This window comes from Phaethon aethereus (assembly GCF_964289735.1).
Source record: "Phaethon aethereus genome assembly, chromosome: 3".
In the NCBI taxonomy this organism is placed as follows: Eukaryota; Metazoa; Chordata; class Aves; order Phaethontiformes; family Phaethontidae; genus Phaethon; species Phaethon aethereus.
In genome coordinates, this window is record NC_138576.1 from 36,405,619 (window position 1) to 36,421,650 (window position 16,032).

Consider the following 16,032-nt stretch of genomic DNA (forward strand, 5'->3'; position numbering starts at 1 on the left):
CAGGTTGGAAGAGACCTTAAAAGATCATCTGGTCCAATCTTTAGTGGGAAAGGAAGCCCAGATGAGAACATCTAGCACCGTGTCCAATCACATCTTGAAAACTCCCAGCGATGGGGACTATACCACGTCCTTGGGGAGGTTGTTCCAGTGATTGATTGTTCTCACTGTAAAAATTTTCTTTCTTAGGTCGAGATGAAACCTCTCTCAGTGCAACTTGTACCCATTGCCCCTTGTCTTCGCCGAGTGGCTTCTTGTGAAGAGAGAGCCTCTGTCTTCTTTGTAGCTGCCCTTTAAGTACCGGAATACTGTGATGAGGTCCCTCCAAGCCTTCTCTTTTCCAGGGAGAAAAGACCTAACTCTTTCAGTCTTTCCTCATAGGGCAGGTTCTCCAGCCCTTTGATCATCTTTATTGTCCTCCTTTGGACCATCTCCAGCCTGTCCACATCTTTCTTGAATTGTGAGGACCAGAACTGGACAACAGTACTCTGTTAACTAACTAACTGAGGAACTACAAAGTTGAACTGCATCTAAGGCTCGTTTTAGGCTTACTGGAGGTGCCAAATTCTAAAGGCTGATGACCTCAGACCTTGAGTATGTCCATGGAGGGGCTGAAGTGCCATGGAAAAGAAGGCACATGGAGAATAAGGATGTGATTGGTGACAGCCAACGTGGCTTCACTGAGGGCAAATCATGCCTGACAAATTTGGTGGTCTTCTACAACAGGGTTACAATGTTGATGGATAAGAGAATAGTGACTGACATTATCTACCTGGACTTGGGCAAAGCATTTGACACTGTCCCACACGACATCCTCATGTCTAAATTGAAGAGACGTGGATTGGACAGATGGACCACTTGGTAGATATGGAATTGGCTGGATGGTTGCACTCAAAGAGTTGTGGTCAACAGCTTGATGTCCAAATGGAGGCCAGGGATGAGTGGCATTCCTCAGGGGTTGGTATTGGGACTGGCGCCGTTTAACATCTTTGCCAGTGACATTGGATTGAGTGCACCCACAGCAAGTTTGCAGATGACTCGAAGCTGTGTGGTGTGGTTGACACTACAGAGGGAATGGATGCCACCCAGAGGACCTTGACAGGCTTGAGAGGTTGAACCTCATGAAGTTCAACAAGGCCAAGAGCAGGATCCTGCACCAGAGTTGGGGCAACCCCTGGTATCAATACAGGTATCAATACAGGCTGGGTGATGAATGGGTTGAGAGCAGCCCTGCCGAGAAGGACTTGGGGGTGTTGGCTGATGAGAAACTCAACACGACCTGGCAATGTGCGCTTGCAGCCCAGAAAGCCAACCATATCCTGGGCTGCATCAGAAGAAGCATGACCTCCCCTTCTGCTCCGCTCTGGTGAGACCCCACCTGGAGTACTGCATTCAACTCTGGGGCCCCCAACATAAGAAGGACATGGACCTGTTGGAGTGAGTCCAGAGCAGGACCATAAAGATGGTCAGAGGGCTGGAGCACATATCCTATGAAGACAAGATGAAAGAGTTGGGATTGTTCAGCCTGGAGAAGAGAAGGCTCTGAGGAGACCTTATAGCAGCCTTCCAGTACCTGAAGGGGGCCTACAAGCAAACTGGAGAGGGACTTTTTACAAGGGCATGTAGTGATAGGACAGTGTGTAATGGCTTTAAAATGAAAGAGGGTAAATTTAGATTAGACATAAGGAATAAATTCTTCCTTATGAGGGTGGTGAGGCACTGGAACAGGCTGCCCAGAGAAGTTGTGGATGCCCCATCCCTGGAGGTGTTCAAGGTCAGGCTGGATGGGGCTTTGAGCAACCTGGTCTAGTGGAAGGTGTCCCTGCCCATGGCAGGGGGCTTGGAACTAGATGATCTTTAAGGTCCTTTCCAACCCAAACCATTCTGTGATTCTAAGCTTCTATAATGACTGCTGTCCTGCACAGCTTTGCCTGCTCTCCTTTCCTTCCTCTCTACTACCCAGTGATTAGTGCACTTACTTAAGATGTGGTATCTGCGTTTCTACCTGGGAAATATGAATTCCCCAGAATAATGCTCCCCTCAGGAGTGCATGCTAGCCACCCAGCTGGAAGGCTGACCTGAGGCCACTCTTTGCAGGGTTACCCTGAAATACTCACTTTTTGGCAGAATAAAAAAGAAGGGCTTTCTTTTGCTTGCTGTCTTGAGCAGAGCAGAGGTCTGAGTTCCAAACCTCGCTTTACTACATGCCTAGTAAAATATTTAAATGATATAGAAAGGATGTAAAGAGGTCCCTGCATAAAATTGAAACCATTTAGGAAACAATAGCATGACTCTGCTGCTTGTAAAAGGGGACCGGCAGCCTAGCAACCAAATTCTTGGTCAATGGAAAGACTGTTACACAAGCCCGGCATTCGGACGTGCTTCCTCCTCGTGCCCTGCCCTGCCAATTTACTGCAGCCCTCTCTCCCCATTCCCACAGTCTTTGGCCTCTCCCGTGAGACTGCTGACAAAACTCCGCACCCACTAAACGGGGAATTTTTGCCCACAGCCCATTTGTCACCTGGGAAATGGGACTGAGCTGATCAAACTCGTTTCATGTAAGGCATCTAGTAAATTGAAAAAAAAAATCAGTTGTATTCAAGATGGGCTGAATGGAGTCAAAGTAATCACTGTCAGCTGAGAGTAAAATCCAACTCAACGTCCTCTGCCAGTACATCTCCTAAACTCTTCTCCTGAATTTTGTTTCTAAGTAATCTTCCTGCAAATTCACTGTGTGTCTCTCGAAATCAGTCATCAGTAACTATTTCCTTCACAGCGCCATGTTTCGAGCCATCTAAAATACATCTAGCTACTTCAGAGCAATTTAAATAGTTCAATAACATGATGACAATCCGCTCAATTAATTGAAAGAAGTTCTGAAAGTTTGGGAGCAGGAGTAGTATTTACAGGGAGCATACTTGTGTAATATTTGGAAGATATGATATTGCCAGCTTTTGACTCTTTTCTAGCTGTCATGACACTTTGTTATGTCTGCACAAGTGAAAGCATCAAATAATAGAGGTTTAATGTTTATGAAGTCATATTTTTCTTGCCAGCGATTAATGGCAAGAAATTACTATCAAAGCACAGAGAGGAACCTTTATTTTTACTTGTGGTGTTGTTACTTACATTTCACACAGTTCAGGTTATTTATAGTGCAACAGCTGCTCTGTACTGCATCAGAAACTAGATAAGGTCACAGGTTCTCCACATAATGTTGTGGTCTTACCAGTGGCTGATTTCCTAAATTCCAGTAGACATTACAAATGTTTCACCTAGAGCTAACAAACATCACACTCAAGGCATCCTTCTGAGGGAGATCCGGAGGATGTTCTCACACTGTTTCCGTGCTATCCAGGACAAGCTCATGCTATATCGCTTGTCTCTGAAAATTCGTGGTCGTTTAGTTTACTTCAGTGAAGAAAGCATCTTCAGGCAGGTGCACTTGAAAAACTGTATCTGCAAAACTTTCTTAACACTAATCCACTAATTCACATTTAAACTCAGTAACTTCCCTTCTTTTCTTACTTTAGGAGGAAATTCAAATAATTAAAAGGAAAGCACGCTTTCTTCATTTTGTGTCATAATACTATGAATATGAATAAAGTAATAAAAATTACCTCTGCCTACTGGAATGACACTTTTGTTAAAGGCCTGATTCCTCAAGCTATCCCTACATACCGCTACAAGGACTGGGTAGCAATTTGGCTTCCAGGTCAGATGTACTCTGTGTACAAAGCATGCTTCGAAGCTGGGAAGTTAGGTGCACTACTGCATATTGTATTGTACAAAGCTCCTTTCTGGCTAAAAGCTCAAGAAATTTTTTTCTCTCCTATACCAGATATCTGAAGTAGCCTTTTTTATATCACTCAGTGATTCTAGCCATGCCAAATGCTGGTATGCATAGCTTTTCTTGCAAGGAAGACTTTATGTACAGCAAAGTTTTTTCTTGCCTTGCTTTATCTTTGCCTAATTTCCTAATACTTGAAACTGTAGAATTCACTTGCTCGAATTTCTTCTAACATCTCTGGACTTGGGTCTATGTACCTGATTTACCTTGGAGACAAAGAGATTACTTCAGCCATAAAAAGTGATCATCAGTGTTTTTGTACAAAAGTTTAGTGAAATATGTCCAAAAATGTAAGTGATCCCTCATGACTCTGGGGATATGAAACAGAATTGTTCTGTCTTCTCCACACCATGCAGAACTTTCTGGCCTTGTACGAAGTCTTTGGAGCTATACAGTGTATTTCATTTTGTTGTGCGCTACCTTACAGTGGTAACACAGAAAGTCCTTCTAAAATCAATACTAGAGGAGAGGCACATGGTAGATCAGCTCATCCACTGCACAAACCCTCTGAAGTGGCTCCAGGAGGATTACATCAGAGATTAATTTGGCCTCATGTTTAAAAAAGTCCACACTAAAGATTGCAGAGCTGAGGAGAAGCAGCACTGAGCAATGTATTACTTCTTACAGCAAGCTTCGAAACAGATCAAATGAGCACTAGAAGACATCTGTCTGTTATTTCCTGCCCACACAGCTTTGTTCTGCTTTATTGCCAGAGAGCTTCATAGATGATGTCACTTTTTTCTGAAGAAAACAGGCCACCAGAGCCTTTCACTGACATAATTAATTATCTGTAGTCTGGGCCACAGCCAGAAAATTTCCGTGGAAAGGCCCTGAGAAGTATTAACTCCACACTGCTTGATGTTTTCAGAATTATTAGGGTCTGGGATATCCTGCCTTGTCTTTTCACACTGAAAGAGTGCTCGATATTATCAAGCCATAAGCAGTTACTGCAGCATGTAGAGTTACAGCGTCATGATCTAGTCAGCACAGAGAGACCAATGTGAAGGGTCATTGTCAGTTATGCGCATCAATCTGCATGTTGGGATATGCTCTACATGCTTCAGCAATGCATCACAATGGCTAAACCCGCTGTTTTGGGTTTGGTGTGTCCAGTCGTATAGTTTACATCTCAGCCAACATTAACCGTATAATAATATTTTGCACATGACCCGAAGCCCGGCAGCAAGCAGAGACCGCAGATCGATCCAACTAGCCAGCAGGGAGAGGAAGGAGCATCTGTTAAAACATCCTTCTGGACACCTGAGCAGGAAGAATCATTAACAGCAGTGCACAAATGACTGTATTCGCAGTTCAGGGCGGGTATGTGGCTGCAGGACGCAGCATGCGTCCTAACAAATGCGGTGATTAACAAAGCAACTTTCGATCTTTTCTCTGACCAGCACTAGTCACCACAGTGCTTGCAAGGGCAGCGGAGAGCTCCGTGGTTCAGGTACTCCAAATCAGCCATGAAAACCCAAATGACTTAAGTCTCTGTTCTGGTTTATTCATGCTAAGGAAATGATCTGCAGCTTTCCATACCCCTGGTGAATGGCCAGTCATGAGCTACTATAGCAGTATAGGAAGTCATTATAATTGCAGCACATTTCCCGCACATTTAGATGTTTTTATATTGTTGGAGTCATGTAGTAAGTTGCCGTGTTCCTTTTGTAGCCACAATTTATTTTGTGATCAGATAGTACCTCTCTAAGAAGAAAAAAAGATGATTAATGAAAGGGTAATAAAAGAAAAGCATTTATTTTCCTCTTTCTTGCGTTGTCATCTGCCCCTTAGTCTTATGTTAACCAGTTTGGACCGAGACTCAAGAGATCCATGTTCTGATCATGGACCTTTTTCCCGTGCTTCACATATAAAAATAACCTCACCATGCTCCAATTTCCATTCCATAAAGGAAATAATACTTCCCAGAATGCTGTGAGATTTAATTCATAAGTATATATAAGATTTAGGTACTAATGCCGTGAATACTACAAAAAATATGGCACTCACATCAATATAGTTGTTCTCCTGTTGATTTTCCTCCATTCATTATATGTTTTATATATGTATGTTAGATATATTATATGTTAATGAATATGTTATATTCATTATATGTTATAAGTTACTATATTCCATGTTTGCGTACTTCTATACTACCATTCAATTTGTTGAAACCCATTGGAAACTAAAAAGTATCTCCATTAGGCACGTAACTCAGGTTGTCTAAATTGCTCTTTGAAAGTGCTTCATTGACTGTATAAAGAACTGAAACATCTGAAATTAGGTGCCATGACCTGAACTGCAGGGAGGCACTTGAAGCTGCTGGTGTAACTGCCCCCTCTCCAAGAGGAACAAACCTGCCCAGGTATTTTTTTTCTCAGTGATCTTAGCTGCCTTCTGGCAGGAATGAGCATGTGTGGAGCAGGACAGAGCAAGAGACAAGCTGGTGCCAGCGGGGCTGTAGCCATCAGGATGATGAAGTTCAGAGGAAATCTTTCTGCCTCCTCTGCGGAGACACGAACATAACTCAGAGTGGGATACCAACAAACATAAGTGTGTATACATGTGTAATAAACTGTATACACAACTTTCCCTTGTCCAAGCATTTTCCTGGCTTCAGCAAGCTGTTTGTCGGTGCTCTGTGCTACATGGATGTGCATTCAAGTTACTGATGACTGATGAATGGGCAAGAACAGTAGGACGGCATTATGGCAAGCACTCACCAGCGTAGCCTATTTTTTGAACAGAGGAGTTGTCAGAGGAAACGAGGGAAGTGGCACAAACTCTGAGAGTGAAGTAACTTAAAGAGGGCGGGCAACAAAAGGCACAGAGTGAGAGCTCCGGGCCATGCCCTCACAGCCTTCTGCTGCCTCTGAAATCCCCCTAAACCTCTCCAATGTCTGTCCTTCCCCTCGCTTTCCCCAAGCCCCACTTGGACATCTTCTCCCCTCTCCATCCTCCTATTGCATTCCCAGGAACGCCTCTTGAAGCTCTTCAAAATGCCATTTTGCTGAACTGCTGAGACTGCCTGAACCAATACTGGGGAAATAGGTTTTCATTATGAGGCTGACCACATCAGTATTTCTGTTTCTGACTTGTTTAAACTTGAAGGTGGCAAATGCCTGGAAGTTACCATGCAACTGTACTTGGGCTAGTCAGTTCCACTCATTTTACTGGCATGGAAGAATTGCTGCAAATTTTTTTCCGAAGAGAAACAATCTTTTGCAGGATAAGAAAGACTTCACTTGCAAAATCCAAACCATTCCTGTCTTAGGAAAGGACTTCCCTTCATAGTGTCTCAGCAGTGCATCGTTTTGGGTGCTGCATGTGAACAGACCTCAGAAATAAGTCACTGAGCTCATTTTATTTTGGACATCATGCAAAATTCTACACTGAAGCCAGGGATTTCGTAAAGATGTGGCAAGATACAGGATTTCAGTAGGGCCAGCAGTTTTCCATGTGAAAATGTTACATTTCTCTCATTTTAGTCAACCAATAGGTGGAGCCTTTAACCCTAGAAACAAGACACTTTCTCAGCCATATTCTCACAGTTATTATATAAGGACTTATATTGGCTTTTATTAAAGCTCATTTTGCATGGAAAATAATCCATTTTGCTCTCAAGAGCTTATCTGATCCTCAGCTGGAGATCAGGAGACACAAACTTAATAAATACACAACTGGGGCAGCAAAGTTAATAAAAACAGACTCAGCTACAACTGCAGTATTAAATTAACAACTGGTGACTCAGAGTACTGGACAGCATTATGACACATAAGACATATGCTCATTGCAAGCTCTCTCAAGAATCCCAGATATTTTAAAGCCAGAGAGTCCATGCATATAGCATTTATTGCAAAAGCATTGGCCATGTCCTCTCCCACAGAGTGATCCTTCTCTCAAGAAAATGGGAAAAGATACAAGCTTTTTCATTACTGTTGCACTGAGTATACACTTTCTATTAAGTAAATGAAAAAAAAAGGAGTCAAATCACATCGGTTGACTAAAATGATTTTAAAAATATTGCAAAGGAGGGTTAGTTAAAGACACTGATCCCAATGGAAACAAGACTTAAAAAGTTGATCGGGGGCAGTCCTTACTGCTCTGTTTTGGACAGAAGACCAAGAATTTTTTGAAAAAAACCCAAGCTGCTCATACTCTCCCCTTCACTCTAGACAAGATGTTCAATGGATCAGAGACACCTACCTCTCTCTTCTGACCCTCCAAGCCTAAATAACTTGATAGATGTAGCTCTGCTAAGTATCGCTCAGGCATTAACAGAGAGGGATGTTAAAATGTCCTTGTGAAAGAGGTTTTCATCCTACAGCTGTCCAGTGACAGTGACATTTTATTGAGGATATTTACTTTGAAAAACATATAATTCTAAAGCAATTTTATTACCAAAGAGATGGCTATCATCACTATGGTTGACAGTACCTCTGCCCTTAATTTCAGAGGGAGCAGGAAATTGCCTGAATAGCACAAGTTAACTATATTTCTGTATGCTGTCTTATCTTTCCCTCCCCCCCACCCCTCATAAACCAGCAGGGTTCTATTTTAAAATTCATGATTCTGGGACTTGCTAGACAAGCCCTGCTTACCTCCCATGGTATCTCCTGCACTTTGCACAGCAGTGATCGCAAGCTACAGAAAAAATGTACTATTCTGGACAAAATTAATCTCTGGTTATAAATTATTCAATGAAAATAGAAGGGAGCATTTGTGGTCTGAAGTCTATCCTAACTTAATTTTTTTGTCCTGCAAAAGCCTGCTTCACCAGAAAAACATAAACAAACAAGTCAGAGGGGAGAGAATTTTTTAACTCATTGTACTGATATTATTATGCCAGACATTTTTAGGTATTTTTTAGGGTCTCATTTTGCTACAGTGTGGATACTATCTTTCTCTTCATTGTCTTGCCTTTTCTATGTCCCTTTTCCATGTCTCTATCTTGGCTGCATTTATCACTCTTGTATTCCCCCTTTCCTTACACTCTTTTTCTTCTATTGCCCAACCTCTTTCCTCTCATTCCATTCTCCTTAAGTCACCTCTCCCTCCTCACATTAACCCTATCTTCTCTTTTTCCCTATAGCTCTGTACATGCCGTGGTTTTTCTCTTGAGGATTTGCATTTCATCTGTATGATATGCTCAGAAAATCCTGAACTATTTCAATCCAATTAACAAGATTTTGCAGTTATAAAAACTTATGCAAAGCTACTCTACATGCACTTTTCTCTGGCTTTACTTATTCTTTCCACTCTGGCTCCTCTTCAGCTTCTCAAGCTGTGAGATATTGCTAATGACCATTTGAAAACTCCTTCTCTTCACTCTGTTATGTACGCTTTCCTCTGGCTCTGAGGCGTCTTGTCCCAGCTTCCTCTTCTGACTTCAATATTACCCAAAAACCCCACGTCTGGTTTCCACCCACCTATCTATCCTATCTTCCTTGCTTGAGATTTCAGGCAGCTCAATATTTAATGATATTAATGCAAGAGTATCAAGAAAGGCAGTGAAGAAAAATATCGGAGTTTGTATGGTGTTTTTAACTAAGCAAAGCTTAGGTGGCTATCACAATTTTGTTTAAACATCTCAGGAAAGTCAAGTTTGAAACAAAAGCAGTTCAAAGCATTACATGGAAGTTTACACATTGCAGAGAGAGGAAAAAGAGAGAGAAAAAATTCACAACTTCATCTACAGATTGAAACTCTCTTGCTCATATCAATTAGACTGACAAGTGATGGGAAGGCCAAGTAAAGCCATGCCAGCAGAGAAAAGGAGATATTAAACCCAACATATAAGGCACCAGTGAGCTCCTCCCTCTGCACCGTGTACAGTTCCAGCTACAGACGTTAAGAAAGATGAACCCAGGGTGTAACTGGTGCTGATCCAGGGGTGATGGAAGATGTGGAAAGCCTTTTGCTAGAGGAAACTGAAAGGACGTGGCATGGCTAGTATAGCAAAATAAAGGCTCAGAGGCTGTGAGACTGCTGTCTACAAACACATCGGGCATTAAACAGTAGGCAAGAGGTAGGCTTTTCAAAGCATGATCGGTGTATAGCACAATTTCATCAAGGTTTCACTAGACATAATTACAATTGCAGTAGAAATTAGAAGAGATAAATTTGCTAAAGGTTAAATGTTTTCAGTTCTGAAACTGTTTTCCAATAGGAGTAGTCAAGGTAAACAACCCCCCTAATCTTAAAACACAGCTTAATAAATTCCTGACAAAGGTTAAATGAAGTGGTTGCGTAAAGAATTAGCTGCTGGGACTTGATATACAGCTGACCTTCTGCAATTTTATCTCCAGGATTCTCAGGAAAATTGGTCAGTCAATGCATCTCCCTTCCGAGGATGAGCAAAGCCTGAGTTAGGAAGTGGCAAAAAGGTAGAATAAGGAAAAAGGTCACAGCTAGAGAAATAAAGGAGAAGGGAAGGAAAGCTGAAGAAAGAGGGAAAGTTAGATCTTAGGAAAGAGAACAGAACAGAATGATTATAGAATAAAATATATTAATAAAATATGCAGCTATACAAAAAGGAAAGAAAGTAGAAAGCAGAAAAATGGAAACAGTAGACAATTTTCCTTTCCTTTGCATTTACAAAGCTTAGTTTTCTGTTAGAAAGATAGATGGTAAAATACTAAAATACCTTTAAAAATGTTAGAATGCAATAGGTAGTATATCACCTATACCCATGTGGGTACCTGTTAATTGAGTTTGTTAAGAAAGAAGATTTCCCTCATGGCAGGATGTACAGCCACCGTTATCTAAGTGTTTCATAATGACCTTAGCAGAAGGAACAAAACACACAGCCCTCACCCACCTCTGCTAACCCTTGTCTGATACACCCAGGTGAAGACGAAAGTCTTGTAGCCCACCTGAAGGTGAGCTCCTCCTGGCTTTGTTGGATGAGAGCGCTCCCCGCCTCAACGATTACCCTGTTTCCACCACTAGCAACCAGCCCCCCATACCTGCCCTACAACAACCCCTCCTGCAGCTGATGAAGCCACCAGCACAATCTGCAGTTTGGTAATCAGTGGCACAATGAATTAACCTACTAATCCCAGGTTGGCAGTCTTAATCCTCGAATGATATTTTCACTAGCAACCTCACCAGAAAGACCAAATCAAACCAGACGTGATGAGAAGTGTTGGCTTCGAGCCACTTCGAGATATAGCGGGAGCACACCTTGCCACGGGGCGCATTGGCTGCTGCTCCCCAGGCAAGGGGAGACATCCTTCCTGGGAAGCTAGGGCTTTGATGCCTTATGTGAGCACTCAAATTGACCATTAAATGCAGTCTTAAATAAATACAGATTAAAGGAAAGGGCTTCGTTCACAGTGGAGTCATTTGGTCTCTCCCCTCGAGGGAGGGTTGCTATGCAAATAGGTTTACCTCTGAATATCTGCTACACAGTGTTTCCCTTCAAAAGTCAGTCCAAACCCAGTGTTAGACCATTTAGAAGTCTGAAGACTTCTCAGGAATTGTGGCTTGTGATTAATCTATATATAAGTTGTGTATTATACATACTGTTCTCCAAGACATCACATTTCACGTATTGCCCATCCACATCCTCAGGCCTGCAACAGAGGAAACGTAGAGCTGATACCTTAACGTGTATTTCATTTACACCCCATGGCTTCCCAGCTCTGAGGAGCAGAGCTGTGCTCCTCCACAGCACCAGGCTCTCAGGAAACATTTCCCTCAGCCCTAAAGTGTGCAAGGGACATCGACAGGAACGGGTGGCTGAGCTGCAGGGGATGAATGCCGTTTCTGCACTGGAGAAACACAGTAAAACACTAGCTATAATAAAGACCTCGAGTGAAAAAGTTGCTCCTATTTAAATTGGTGTGAAATATAGGAAATTGCCTCCCAAGCTTAAATTGTCATCTGGCAATAGGCACAGAAGCTGGCTAAGAAATTATTTTTCTTGAAAAACCCAAGGATTTGTAGTGGGATGCTGTCTTTGTTAATGTACTTTTATGATTGTGGGGTTTTTTTTCCAAACATGCAATAGAAGAGTGCATGGTAAACATGTAGGAATACTGCTCCTCATTTCCTTTTGGGCCCCTAATCAGGAAATGTTGAAAATCAGTGTTGGTATTGCTGGAGGTTAATGGCTGCTGCTCAGAAAGTGGAGAGGGAATATATTCCTGCCAGGACAAATACACAGGCCATTGGACAAAAATCTGTGAACCACAGATAGGATTTTATCATCGTCATAAAGAACCACACTGCCTGTATTGCTCCAAAATTAATAATATTCACATGTTGCTTTGACTGAAATCACTGTAACATGCAGGCAAATTAATGCCATGCCTTCATGGTCCAATTTATTCTACTGATGTTTGAAGTTTTCTTTTCAAATCAGTTTTGCAGTATTTAAAAATCAGAATTTTTTTCCAGATATAGGAGAAAATACTTCATGGATTTTTGCCCCTATATATTCAATGCCCCAATAAATTCAGTGCAATTTAAAGACCATGTAATCACTGGTTTTTTATATGAGCAGTGAGATCTCACAAGAGAAAAGACACTCCACTGAGCTATAAGGCCTTTAAAATCAATCCCTGTCATCAGTTCATTTGTTTCCCACTCTCCTTCAGAGAGGTTGTACTTAAGAGCTCTCCTGCTATGTATATTGGGATACATTTTCATCGCTGCAGCTTCTGAGTACTTTTTCTCCCCTTTTGTTTTCTTACAAAATAAGGCCTAGGCTACGGTGACCTCAGCCGTTTATGCAAACCTTTCCTTCTCTATATTCAGTAAGTCACAGGGCCCAGCCAGGGAATCTGATGACAGGCAGAGCCGAGTCCAATTTGGCCCTAGAAGCTAAAGCACAGGCAAGCTACCTGAGGTCATTATAATAAAAAAAAAAAAATTAAGACATAAACATTACTGCTAGGGCATGTCTCCATGGTTTACTGGCACGTTCACCTTCAAAACGAAGAGCTGGGAGGTCAAGTCCCAAAGTAAGGACTCAAAACTGGTACCAACAGCAACATGGCATGGGTCTATGTTTGCTATGTTGTTAATATTATGTGAATAGTGAACTAAGCATGTGAAGCATATGTATACATTATCAGTTTACCCTGCTAGCCCCATGGCTGTCATGACCAGATTACCTCCCGTGGCTGAGCTCGCTGTTTGGTGTTACAAGGCACTGTCACCCCGCTCTGTGTTTGGTAGTGCAGGCATAAGATCCCCCCTACTCATGGCTGCTGAGTAAAGAGTCATGGTATTTTATCCCATTTTTTTCTTCAAAAAGTATTGGATCTCCCTAAAGATACAGCTTGCTGTCACTCTCAAAACAAAATCTCCTTACGTATGCCTACATAATGTTTGCTTTGCCAGTACTGAAATGGTTTCAAAATAAACCCACAGTCGGATTTGTCAGTCCAACAAAAAGCCAGCCAGCCACCAGAGATGTCCGAACAGATCTGAAAATGAAAAGCCACAAAATGACTCAGTGCATTAGGTCACTGTGACAGCCAGAAGGTAATAACAGAGTATTTACTTTGGCTGGAGTCTTCCTTGGCTCATCTTCCTTTGTAGCGTCAAAGCCAGGCTCTCATCTCAAGCCAAAGTACTGTAGCCTGCCCACTTCAGTAATGGTTCAACACAGGTACCAGGTAAATAACTAACTAAAATGGGAGTTTTTGAAATTAAATTAAAACTCCTATGGATAAAAAAAGAATAATGATGCTCTTCCCTGCGGGGCAGTAAGGAGCAAAAGAACAGATGCACTCTATGACTACCAGTGTGGTTGTCCTCCCAATCCTCCCGTGATGCCCAGAAGCTTTATCTTTAGTGTCTCTGTGGGGTCTGTATGTATGAATATCCCTAAAAGTATTGTCCAGGACAAAGGGACTATCATCTTGGTGAGGATTTTCAGCCCATATTACAGTGCAGATGGCAGCTATCCCCACCATCCCCATAGCGACAATGAGAACATGGGCAGTCCTTTAAGGTTTGTGTAACTCCACACCAACGTAAAAGACTATGGTGAAGAGGCACATTTCCATGTATTGAACAGGTAAATTACTCAGAGATAAGAATAAAGACCACAGGTATTGCCACCCAGAAAACATTAGTGACATTAGTGACTTTCTTTACCTCCCCTTTCCAGACCACAAAGGTGACCTCAGGGTAAATCTTTCTGAACACCATGAGCATAATATATTTCTAAGGAGGTTTGGCTATATTCAGCACTGAAGCTGCATGCTAGCTCCATCCTTTAGGAAATGACATATACAAGTTCTTGTATAAAGTAAAATGAAGCACTATAAAAATGGATACTGTTCTGTAATAATAAAAGGTTTTTTCTTTTGCAAAATTGCATTCAAAAGATTTTCTTGCCTTTTTCTGCAGTTTTTCACTGCAAATTGACCATTCTCTGTCTTTGTGACAAAATTATTTAGTTTGAATGCATATTTCCTGAAACTTGAAAGTACTTTCTGACAAACCGAAGGTGAATTATGTACAGGAAGAGTGATACTCAATGATACTTAATGAGATGAAATCTCAGAGTCCTGGTAATGGTGCAATTCATGTGACTCATATACCAAAGACATTAACAAAACAATTGCTTCTTGTAATCAGATAAGATAGTAACGAGTCCAAAATTAAAGTAAAATTCTTATGAATGTGGGTTTCAGGGAAAAAGTACAGCCTTATATGAAATGCTAAATAATGATGGTTAACTAGAATAAAGGGATCAAGACAAAATGTTTTCACACAGGTTGGGCAGGTTTTTTCTGCTTGCCCGTAGGTTCAGAGAAAAATATCACTAAAGTGCAAACAAAAGAATGTACAAATTTGGCAAGCAGTCCTACTGCAAAAGGGGATAAGTTTTCAAAAGTTAGAAGTCTTCATATTGACTTTTTGAAATACTGTGTTTCAGCTCTTTATTTTGAAATTCCCTGAAGGCTGACACTCCTGAGAGTTCAACAATTTATTAGCATTAAAGAGAATCCTCAAAACTGGATGGACATTTGGGAGATGAATTAAGAACAAAATCAGGCTGACTGTCATCACGGACTTACTACTGGGCTGAATAAACATGCAAACCAGGACAACTGAGAAAACTTTCAAGCAAGCACTATTCCAAGAAATAAAACTAATGGGTCTTTGCAAGGCAGGGAATGTGCAGAGCACTGGAGGCCAGGTGGGACAGGCAGAACTTTGGCTGAGCCCTGAGCAACATCTGAATATGTGGAAGGGCCAGGGGCCACCTGAACTCTTTTTTCAGGATTACTGATTTGCAGATTTGTCTCTTGAATATTTGCATTAACGACTGTAATTACACTCACTGTATTTGCTTGTCTTTTCCCCCTCCCCAAACTGATTCCCCTGTGGTTGGTTTCTGCCTCTTTTTAAGTGTTCAGGACCTGCAGATCCCCCTTTCTTCATCAGTGCTGACAGTTGTTTATAGTTTCTTTTGCTTTTGTAGCTGCAAATAGAGATGGTACATAAAGCAGTATTTAAAACTATGACTATCCTGTCAAACACCAGCTACCACTGCTCTCTGCTTATGGTCTTTTGCCTTAAATTTTCATGTCCCTGTCAACTGAGTCCTGTGCTTTTTGGACAACCTAAAAATAAATAGGTACATAGAAAGTATAGTTTAAAAAAATGTTTAATTTACCTGCAGTTCTCCTTCCATTATACTGAGGAGTTTTATCAAGTCCTCTTTAGAAAGCTCTATGGACTTCTTGTTCTTTCGTTCAGTAGGTCCAGGTGATTTTGAGTGCCGTTTGACAGTTGCTGAAACCATGACCTCATCTTCCTTCCGATGAGGTTTGTTCTTTTTCTTGGCATCCTCCTGAAGTTTTTCATTCTCTGCATGGCTGATGACAGGCTTAGAACTGGAGAAGTGCCCATTAGACGAGCTTTCTCCACCTTGGTTTCGCGATCTCATCCCTACCTAGAAAGAAACAAACATAAAGATGCATTTATAAACAAAATTACTTGCAAAAAGCCACAGTGGAAATACTGCCTTTTGGTAGAACAACAATCTTCTAAAAACCGAAAAATACTGTCATGCTCAAGAGATGGTAGTAGAAAGCTCAACCATTTCAATAACTCTGTGTGTGGCAGACAGTGAATCCAGGGCACTAATTATAAATTTAACAGAGTCCTAAAGGGTATTAAAAAGTCCTAAAAGTTACCTAAGGGTAACGCTCTTTTCC

General features: G+C 41.6%; 1 protein-coding gene across 1 annotated transcript in view; it reads right to left on the reverse strand.

The window, feature by feature from the left end:
- LOC309403925 (filamin-A-interacting protein 1) overlaps nucleotides 1-15,761 on the reverse strand; it is a gene marked incomplete at both ends in the record, with an annotated part of 72,286 nt that extends 56,525 nt beyond the window's left edge. The window contains one exon of the mRNA XM_081998224.1: nucleotides 15,489-15,761. Coding sequence (XP_081854350.1) covers nucleotides 15,489-15,761 — 273 coding nt within the window. The remainder of the gene's footprint in view (nucleotides 1-15,488) is intronic.
- Between the last annotated feature and the right edge of the window lie 271 nt (nucleotides 15,762-16,032).